The following is a 10,157-nucleotide window of genomic DNA, read 5'->3' as shown; positions in this document are numbered from 1 at the left end:
GGTAATTTACCCCCAGCTCAATTAATCTGGAGCTAAATCTTTCTATTCCTTCGAATTTCAAGTATTCGCCCAAAATAATAATAATAATAATAATAATAATAATAATAATATTTGGTGACTGATTATGTGGGTCGATGATGTTTTTGTTTATGACGATGTAAAGGGCTTGAGACTTTGCAGGGTTTTATACCTTGTAATTTACCCCCAGCTCAATTAATCTGGAGCTAAATCTTTCTATTCCTTCGAATTTCAAGTATTCGCCCAAAATAATAATAATAATAATAATAATAATAATAATAATATTTGGTGACTGATTATGTGGGTCGATGATGTTTTTGTTTATGACGATGTAAAGGGCTTGAGACTTTGCAGGGTTTTATACCTTTGGATTCGATTTTTTTAAATTTTCCGCATCTCTTATACGACTTGATACCATCTGTGTTTTTCTAATTTTCTTTTTGAGCGTTTTAATGAGGACAGATTGGTTAATTAAGGTGTCGTCGTCACTCATCTATATATATTCTGTAACTTGTCCAATAGTGCAGTGTTGAGAAAATTTCGCATTTGTTAGGGATACCTAACCCGCTCATTGAGCTATGGCGTTCGTTTGTTCGTTATTGAAATCGTTTGGCAACCAATTTGACGATTAGAAATCTCTAAATTGTGTCGACTTTTGAGCATTACCTTTTATAGCGTGGTGTACGAACAATTTGGTTGTTCAGAGGAGGATTGATATGCTAGTTTTTGCCTAACGGCTTACAGACCTTTGTAGTTAATAGAATAAAAAGGACTAGCGATGGACCTAAAATGAACTTGGTCGGAAGCAATTACGAAGGATGTGATAATACTTAACCTAACGGATGGGACAACTCATGATAGAAATGAATGGAGTAATAGGATTCACATAAGTGACCCTGATATTTTGGGATAAAAGCTTTGCTGTTACTGGTGTTGCTGTTGACCCAACCCCTTACAGACTTCACGACACTTTCGGTCTAGTTTCCTCATTGCGCCAGTGGATGAGTTCAGCTGTGTTTATTGGTTTCTTTATTGCGCCAGTGGATGAGTTCAGCTGTGTTTATTGGTTTCTTTAGTATAATTACTCGTCATTGTTCATGCCATTTCAGTCCTCGTATGTTTTTTTCCTCATTAATCGCTTTTACTTTTATCATGTGACCATCCAGCTGTACCTCAGGTGCTATTTGGACTGAGATCTTCTAAGTCAACAAGAACAGAAGTAAGTGGTGTAGTTGCACACGCAGCTGGAAATATGGCACAACCAAGCACAGCCATCAATCAAGATGGTGCACTGGAATGGGTCAAGAAGGATCACCGAAGGCTACTTCATGTTGTTTATCGCGTCGGGGACGTTGACAAAACAATAAAGTAAATTACTCTCGTTCATGAAATTTTGATCTAGTTATGGTGGATTTCAGTTTCTAGCTTGATTTCTATATGTTTTTTTGTAGATTCTACACAGAATGCCTGGGAATGAAGCTCTTGAGGAAACGTGACATTCCTGAAGAAAGATACACGAATGCGTTTCTTGGATATGGGCCTGAAGACTCACACTTCGTTGTTGAGTTGACTTACAGTAAAATTCCTGGCTTGCATCTTTATAATACTTTCTGTGATAGAGATTTTGCACCATATGTTAAACACTTATACAGAATTCCAGGCATATTATTCACAATATTTTTTAATAATTTAATATATTATTATTCAATTTACGACTCGTTCTTCCATTGAGGAGATATCTAATTTTTTTTTTCCAAATGACAGATTATGGGGTCGACAAATATGATATTGGAACTGCTTTCGGTCATTTTGGAATTGCGGTTGAGGATGTAAGTTTCTTTTGCCTCCAACTAATAAACTAAGTTCCAAATTTATGTATGGATGAAAGACGCATGCCTGCTGACTGTGCTATAAAAGTTCTCATTGCTTATGCATAATCCAATATTGTTATATTCTACCCTTAAGATGCTTATGAATCTGTTTACAGATGTTCTCTTGCAGTGTCCATGATATATTGCCTCATTTAACAATGTTTCATCCTTTTAATTACCTTAAAAAGACTGCTGGTGTTTGCCTAGACTCTGCCAATTTCTATTGAAATATGATGCCATGCTTCTGCCTAAATTATGGTAATAGTAATTCCTGAGGAAAATTGCTTTACTAACTCCCTCAAATTTGATTATTGGCTACACAATAATATTATTCATCCTTCTATTTGTTTTGTATTGATTTCTTGTTTAAGCGTTCACTTTATAAATTTAGGCATCGTATATTTTAGCATGACATGCAACTTTATTGATATTTGCATTTTTGATGTAGGTATCGAAGACTGTTGAGCTTATAAAAGCCAAGGGAGGGAAGGTAACTAGGGAACCAGGCCCTGTAAAAGGCGGCAACACTGTGATTGCTTTCATTGAAGATCCTGATGGTTATAAGTTTGAGCTTATGGAAAGAGGTCCTACTCCAGAGCCCTTGTGCCAAGTAATGCTTAGAGTGGGAGATCTTGATCGTTCCATAGATTTTTATGAAAAGGTGAGTTCTTAGTGGAGAACCAGCAGTTGTTTGCTCCAGGATCCTTCTCATTTTATACTTCATTACCTATTCAAGTGATCTCTTATTTATATGGAAGGCATTTGGGATGGAGCTTCTACGCAAGAAAGACAATCCCAAGTACAAGGTAAGTTAATTTATTCTTAACAGTTTACTTTCTTACATTTGTTCGCACAAGAGCATATAAATATGGTCCCAATTTTCTTATTAAGCACTGTATTCTAGGATCATTTAGCTGGATTTAGTCAAATTGTTATCTAAACCTTTATGCGACATGTTTTTGCAAACTCCTGAAAGTTATACATAGTTCCTTCCAGTAAAAATAAAGTATATAACTTGTCTCCTCTTAGGATTTAAATAAACTGTGAAGAAAATACACTCCTTGTGAATGAGGGAATCATATCATTTAAGTGAATCCCCCAACAGCTACTCCTTTCTCAAGTTCTATGATGGAAATGCGAGTGGTTAACAATATTTCATTCATACCAAAATAGATAATTAACTTACTGGAGTTGGTATCTTAGACCCAACTAACAAATTAAAATAAACGCCTTTGGGCCATGTAAATCCCAAAGGACAAGAGCTCAAGGTGCACAAAATGCATTTTCAGCAAATTGGTAAGATTCTTTTTTTTTTAAAGTTAATATTTGATATCACCAATATTGCCAATTCAAGAAACTTAAGAGTCAGTTTGGCAAAGTCGACATGTAAGATTTATGGTCAAACATAGAACAAGCTTTTGATCCAGATTTTAGTTATATTTGTTATTAAGAATTGGGCACATTTTTATGTATTAAACAATGAAACAAAAGCAGCCTATTTTATGAAACTTATTTTCCTCTAACATCCACTCTGTAACGATTTTGGATGCTGGCATTTATACATGTTTGCAGTACATCATCTATGTCTAACTTCAAATTTTGATTGTGTTTACATATGCTAATCTTCAGTATGCAATAGCAATGATGGGATATGGTCCTGAAGACAGAAGTGCAGTGTTGGAATTGACCTACAACTATGGAGTGAAGGAATATGATAAAGGCAATGCCTATGCACAGGTAATCCTTGTTTCCTTCTACAAATGACCAGTGTAAGATCTAGGATCTGTTATATTCAGTCCTAAAGAGTTCCATCACATACTTCTTATGGATACCCTATAATCTTTCATTAAGATTTCAGTTCTTTTTTATAGAGCTTTCATATTGTTGATTTAAGGCTTTCAATCTTTTCAGATTGCAATAGGCACGGATGATGTTTATAAAACAGCAGAAGCTATAAAACTATATGGGGGAAAGATTTCTCGTGAACCTGGGCCTTTGCCCGGCATTAACACCAAAATCACTGCTTGTGTGGATCCGGATGGTTGGAAAACAGTATGACACAACTATCCCTTTTTAATGATTTTTTTTTAAATTTTCTTTTAAGTTCATTATTTTTATCTAAAATTCTGGTAGAAGTTGTTGTCTTTCATACTTACAATATTTGATAACTTCCTCAACTCGGATTTTATATGTAAAAAATTAACCATCCTGCTATTGCATTATTAATATATTCTAGGTTTAAATGGATGCCTTGAACATGCCTCTGTTTTATGACCAGCAAACATTAAGTTGGATATGCACCAGAAGAAATTTACCTTCAGTCGTTGATAACTAACATAGCAAATTAAGCTAATTAAATAATTTGGTTATCACCGTCAGATATCGCTTCACCTCTGGTAATATAAACGTCTAGTTGATGCGGACTAGGGGGAGGGCTCATTCAAAGAGCGGGATAAACTCAAAATGTTCAAACTTTAGTACCTATTTAAACCTACAGAACCTAATCAGTCTCTGAAATGTGGAGATTCTAGATTGTACAATCTTTGGTAGCTATCTAGAACTGGGTCCGAATATGGTTGGGAGCTAAGCGAATCTCAAACAGTGTTGTAAGGCCTTGATGGAGCCTCACAAGAAGAAGGGAATCATCAACGACTTGATGGACTGACATTGTATGTTAGTAGAGGCCAAACAGAAGAGATCTGATGACTATGTTATCAGAGGCCAAACGGAAGAGATCTGACAACAAGGATAATCAGGCGAATCTCGAGAGCTCATCGGAGGTTATTGTTGGAGTTTGTAGACAGATTCCCTAAATTTCCATGGACTATAATATATGATATTGGTCATTTTCGATCAAATGACAAGTTGTCCCGCGTAGAACATTTAATGCATACTCCATAATTTTAAATTTTTTGTGGTCCAATGATTTTGGTCATTTTTGACCTGAGTCACAAATTGTTGTTCCACACAGAGTGTTTTATGCCTACTCAAAATCTATGAATCTCAGTGGATAATAATTCATGATGTCGGCAGCTTTCGACTAAATCACTAGTTACTGTCCGGCTTAATTGTAGCTAAATACCTTATGGTTTCTCCTAATTTGCACTTGTATACTGTCACTTGTTTTTGGCAGCATTTATAAGTTTTTAAAACTTGCATATATCCTCACTTGTTTTGGCAGCACTTATATGCCCTAAGGTTTTTAAAACTTGCATTTTGCACTTATATGTCCTTAGTTATGCAAACTTGAGGGTATTTAAGTGTAAGTTTTAAAAACTTTAGGTATTTAAGTGCAAGTTTTTAAAATATTATTGTAGGTAAGTGCTTCCAAAAACAAGTGAAGGCATACAAGTGCAACATAGCTGAAACTATAGGGTATTTAAGTGATTAAGCCTTATCACCCTAAATAGAGTTTTTTTATGCGTAGTCCAAAATTCTCAAGTTCTCGTGAAGTATAATCCATGATTTTTATCGTATTCGATGAAATCCCAATTTGCCATCCGACATAGAATATTTTATGCATATTCTAAGCTTTCGAGATTTCCGTAGACTATAACCCATGATTTTGATCGTTTTTAACCTAATCACGAGTTGTCTTTCTGCATAGAGTATCTTATGGGCACTAAAAAGTTAATGAATTTCAGTGGACTATCCATGATTTTGGTAGTTTTTGACTAAATCACAAGTGATTGTCCTGCATAAAGTATTTTATGCGTACTCTAAAATTCTAAAATTTTTGTGGACTTGTAACCCATAAATTTTTGTATTTTCAACCAAATTATAAGTTATCAAATTTCTGAATTCCTATGGACAATACATGATTTTGACTTTTCGCAACCAAATCACAAGTTGTCTTTTTGAATTGGATGCTTTATTCATTATCCAAACATCCCAAATTTTTATGGACTACAACTCATTATTGTGGTTGTTATCGACCATATCACAAGTTGTCGTCACACATATAGTATTTTATGCCTACTCTAAAATTCCCGAATTTTTGTAGACCGTAACCAATTATTTTGGTGGTTTTCGACCAAATCATAAGTTGTCAACTCGAATAGAGTATTTTATATGTACTCCAGCATTCTCAAATTTATGTACATTATAACTCATAATTATGGCTATTTTTTACCAACTCACAAGTTGTTATTTGGCATAAAGAATATTTTGTATACATGAACTTCTCAAATTTCTGTGGACTATTTATTTTACCCATAATTTTGGCCATTTGCAATCATATCACATGTTGTTCTGCATAAAATATAGACTTAATTGAACTTAAATACCCTATAGTTCCCCCTACATTGCATTTATATACGCTCACTTATTTGTGGCGGCACTACTGTACTTCAAAGTTTTTAAAACTTGCACTTTCACAGGTTTTGGCAGTACTCATATACCCTAAAGTTTTTAAAACATACACTTAAACTCTAAAGTTTTTAAAATATAAACTTAGATGCCCTCAGTTATGAAAACCTGAGGGCATTTAAGTGTAAGTTTTAAAAACTTTAGGGATTTAAGTGCCAGTTTTAAATACTCTAGGCTATTTAAGTGTAAGATTTAAAAACTTTAGGTATATAACTGCTGCACAAAACAAGTAAGAGTATATAAGTGAAAGTTTTAAAAAAACTTTAGGTAATAGGTATATAAGTGCTGCCAAAAATAAGTGACGGTATATAAGTGCAACATACGGGAAACTATAGGGTATTTAAGTGAAACTAAGCTAGAATATATTATGTATGATTTGAAATTCCTCAATTTGTGTGGACTGTAACTCAAGATTATCATCGTTTTTGTCTAGATCACAAATTACTTTTCCGCATAAAATATATTATGTGAACTCAAAATTCTTGGATTTTTGTCAATATATAATTTATAGCCTATAATGTCGTGACTAAATCACATCCCCCACCATGTAGTATTATATGTGTGCTCCAAATTTCTGAATTTATGTAGATTACACCCCATGATTTTGGTCATTTTTTACCAAATTACAAGTTGTCATCCCGCATAGAGTATTGTATGCACACTCTGAAATTCTTAAATTTCTGTGGGCTATAACCAATGATTTTGGCCACTTTCGACTAAATCACAAATTGTCGTTTCACATAGTATTTATGCAAACTCTGAAGTTCCCAAGCTTATGTGGACTATAATTTATAGTTTTCGTCATTTTCGACTAAATCATAAGTAAACGTTATGCATAGAGTCTATTATCCATACTCCAAATTCTCAAACTTTTGTGGACTATACCCCATGATATTGATTGCTTTCAACCAAAATGATAAGTTATCGGAGGAAGCGAGTGGCATTAGGGGCTTTAGTGAATTGGCCACATGAACAGTAGACTTGAGTTACTATTCAAGCAAACAAACAAAAAAATTTTCCTTCCATATATGAATCCACGAAGGGAAAAGAAGGAAATGGTTGAGGAAAGTTTGGGATTGTTAAAATTTTGGAGTTTATGTGGACTTTGAGATGAAGGGCTAGGATTATAGAGAACTTTAAATAGATAGATGAAATTATTGAAAGAGAGGTTTTTTGGATAAATAGGTTTCACACCTAAGACACTTCACATTTCAAGACGTAACAACTAACCTGGTATGAAAGATCTCTCAAGACGTAGCAACTAACATGGTATGAAAGGTCTCTCATCTCACGAATTTTCATTTCATTAATTAATATTCTACTCATAGAGGATAACAACTTTATTTATAGGAGAGAGAAACTAAGTCTGTAAACTAAAACAAATCCAAACCAAATTCTAATAAAAGAAATAAAATAAATTAGAATGAAAATCATAATAAAATCCTAACAAAAGGAAACTAAATAAAATCCCAAACAATATAGAATCTCATAGTCCAAAATCCTAAAACAAATCCTCAAGAAATCTTAACTAAAATAAAGATTACGTCAAATACTAAACTAAATAAAAAACAGATCTAGTAAACCTAAAAATCTTCTGATCGTTGAGTTTTGAAGTATTAAGGAGGTCATAAGCTCACTGCAACCAGAAAAGATGACTGCATTAGGGGATTTTAGTCCAAACTCTCACGTCTTACATCTCTACAAATGAGCACATCAAATGGATGGCTCTAATCCCCACATATCTGAGTCTTAAGGCCAGATAGAACTTGCACTAAGTTACATTAACAGGATATCATATCAATTTGAACCTAGTAATGCTTGGTCTATTTTGTAAGTAAACCATAATGATAAGGCCTTAAACTTTTATTTTGATAAATTAAAAATTTTAACTGATAAATTTGATAATTGCTCAAGAAGAAGATTGGACTTTGGAGGTCAGGAAAGATGTAGTAAGTAACATTTTACTATAGAAAAGTAGAAAAAGCATTTGCATCTTTCTGACATTGGGAATCAAGTTCAAACTTTATCAAACTTCTCATAGAATGTCGGTAAATTCTATCTTACTAATATTTGAATTTTTCTTTGCTGCGTGATGTTGGAATTAAAGCAGGTTCTGATTGTTGGTTTGTATTTTATGTCTCCAGGTATTTGTTGACAACATAGATTTCGCTAAAGAATTGGAGTGATTGCCTCTCTTGCCAGAGCTTTTTACCCATGATCCAACCCTTATTCGAGGTGTATCTGACCTCGCATCATCAAGAGCAGCCTTACGCTCGTCAAATCCCGTGAAAATCCCCTATTTCAGACCTCAGTTTGTAGATAAGTTATTCCGTCTGCTGTGTGAGTGATAATAGAGCAATACTTATCCCAGGTTATAGCTCAGTGTAGAGGCGAATGTGTTTTGATAATGTTTGTCAGTTTCCTGTATTGTTAATCCTTATAGATGCCACTTCTGCCAATAACCTTGTCACTTTGTAGTTGTTTAATTACAAAGTCCTTTATTGACCTTGTTATGCCAATATTCACGGTGGCAAAAGTTTGGATGTTTGCCGAATTCCTTCTGATCCAATTTGTTTCTACGTTCAGTCCCTTCTACTTACTCTTCCTACTGATCCAACTTTGCGTGTGTGTAGTAGGATAGGAGGTATAATTTGTAAATCGGTGGTTCCTATTTGGAGAAGAATCAACAGAATTACTAATAAAATTATGATATATATATTATATATATAATATATATATATATATAATATATATAATAATATATATATATAATATATATATATATATTATATATAGAGCAGACTGCCTATCAACTTAAGTTGATGTCCACCACAAGTTTGTAGCCACACATTTATTAATATAAACACCTTTTTATAATACAGGATCCCTAGGCAATATGAGTGGTTAAAAACTTGTGGATCACACTATTCCCCTATCCACTTAAGTTGACACAAGTTTTTACCTATTATATATATATATATATATATATAATGAGAAAAGTGAAATTTGATACTTGCGCTCCTTTTTTGTGGTCTTTTAGCATATCCGCATGTTTGTGTATTCTCCTTTGCGGTCCCAAAGGAGTCGGGACCCATGGATTAGCCCATTCTACTTGATAATGTAATAATCCTTAAGACGTACATATCATAATCTATTTTAGCATGTCTACTGAATTCTCCACACCCACTTTTGTAAGAAAGTATATATATCTGCACTATTTCTTTGGCGTGATTACAAATTATGTCAAACTGGTTTTCCTCTCCAAAACTGGATGTTGAGCAAGGGAAATGATCGTGTGACGGTGAAAAAAAAACGACTTTCCCAATTTTGATACAACTCGATAAAATTTGTTGGAGGCAGAGAGGTTTTTTTTTTTTAAAACCCCGCCCAGGAGAGGGAGGTCGGACTATAAAGCGATAACTAAGCGCTGATCATGTCAGTCAAATAGAAGTGAGGATCACTAACTCGACGCTAAAGATTGCAGGGACAAAAAAAAAAAATTAGCTTAAAATATTAAGTTGTTAGGTATTATGCCCATGTTCTATGTAAACACATTACTCTGTCTCATGATCTTTAATATAATGGAGCCTCCTCCCCAAGTCAATTTCCAATGGCGGATAGAGGCTTATTCTTTCCGAACAACTTTTCCTTCAACAAAATGGAAAGAGGAAAAGGGAAAGCTAGAATTCCTTGCAGTACAAATCTTAACTTGCAAATATTTGCAACGCAAGACAAAACGCCAACGAGGAAACCAAACGTTTTATAAGACTGATTGTTGAAAGAAATGATTGTCCCGTTTCAATCATCTCATTAAAAAAAAAAGGAACAAAACTAAAAGGGAAAAGAAAAAACTTCTAGATTGCCGGTCATACTTCCTCAAATATTTTCCCTTATTATGGT

General features: G+C 34.0%; 1 protein-coding gene across 1 annotated transcript; it reads left to right on the top strand.

Annotated features, from left to right (window-relative positions):
- On the top strand, window positions 1,166-8,856 carry LOC109823149 (probable lactoylglutathione lyase, chloroplastic). The gene is made up of 8 exons (XM_020389438.1): window positions 1,166-1,386; window positions 1,470-1,594; window positions 1,783-1,847; window positions 2,338-2,550; window positions 2,648-2,695; window positions 3,519-3,626; window positions 3,801-3,941; window positions 8,402-8,856. Exons 1-8 carry the CDS (start codon window positions 1,271-1,273, stop codon window positions 8,441-8,443), a joined length of 858 nt encoding a protein of 285 aa, XP_020245027.1. The 5' UTR covers window positions 1,166-1,270; the 3' UTR covers window positions 8,444-8,856.

The sequence above is a fragment of the Asparagus officinalis genome, chromosome 1, assembly GCF_001876935.1.
Source record: "Asparagus officinalis chromosome 1, Aspof.V1, whole genome shotgun sequence".
Classification (NCBI taxonomy): Eukaryota; Viridiplantae; Streptophyta; class Magnoliopsida; order Asparagales; family Asparagaceae; genus Asparagus; species Asparagus officinalis.
This window is presented reverse-complemented; position numbering and strand designations above follow the sequence as displayed.

Coding starts and splice junctions, on each gene's coding strand:
- LOC109823149 (XM_020389438.1), top strand. CDS start 1,271: ATGGCACAACCAAGCACAGCCATCAATCAAGATGGTGCACTGGAATGG. Junction 1,387..1,469: donor GACGTTGACAAAACAATAAA/GTAAATTACTCT, acceptor GTTTTTTTGTAG/ATTCTACACAGAATGCCTGG. Junction 3,942..8,401: donor ATCCGGATGGTTGGAAAACA/GTATGACACAAC, acceptor TTATGTCTCCAG/GTATTTGTTGACAACATAGA.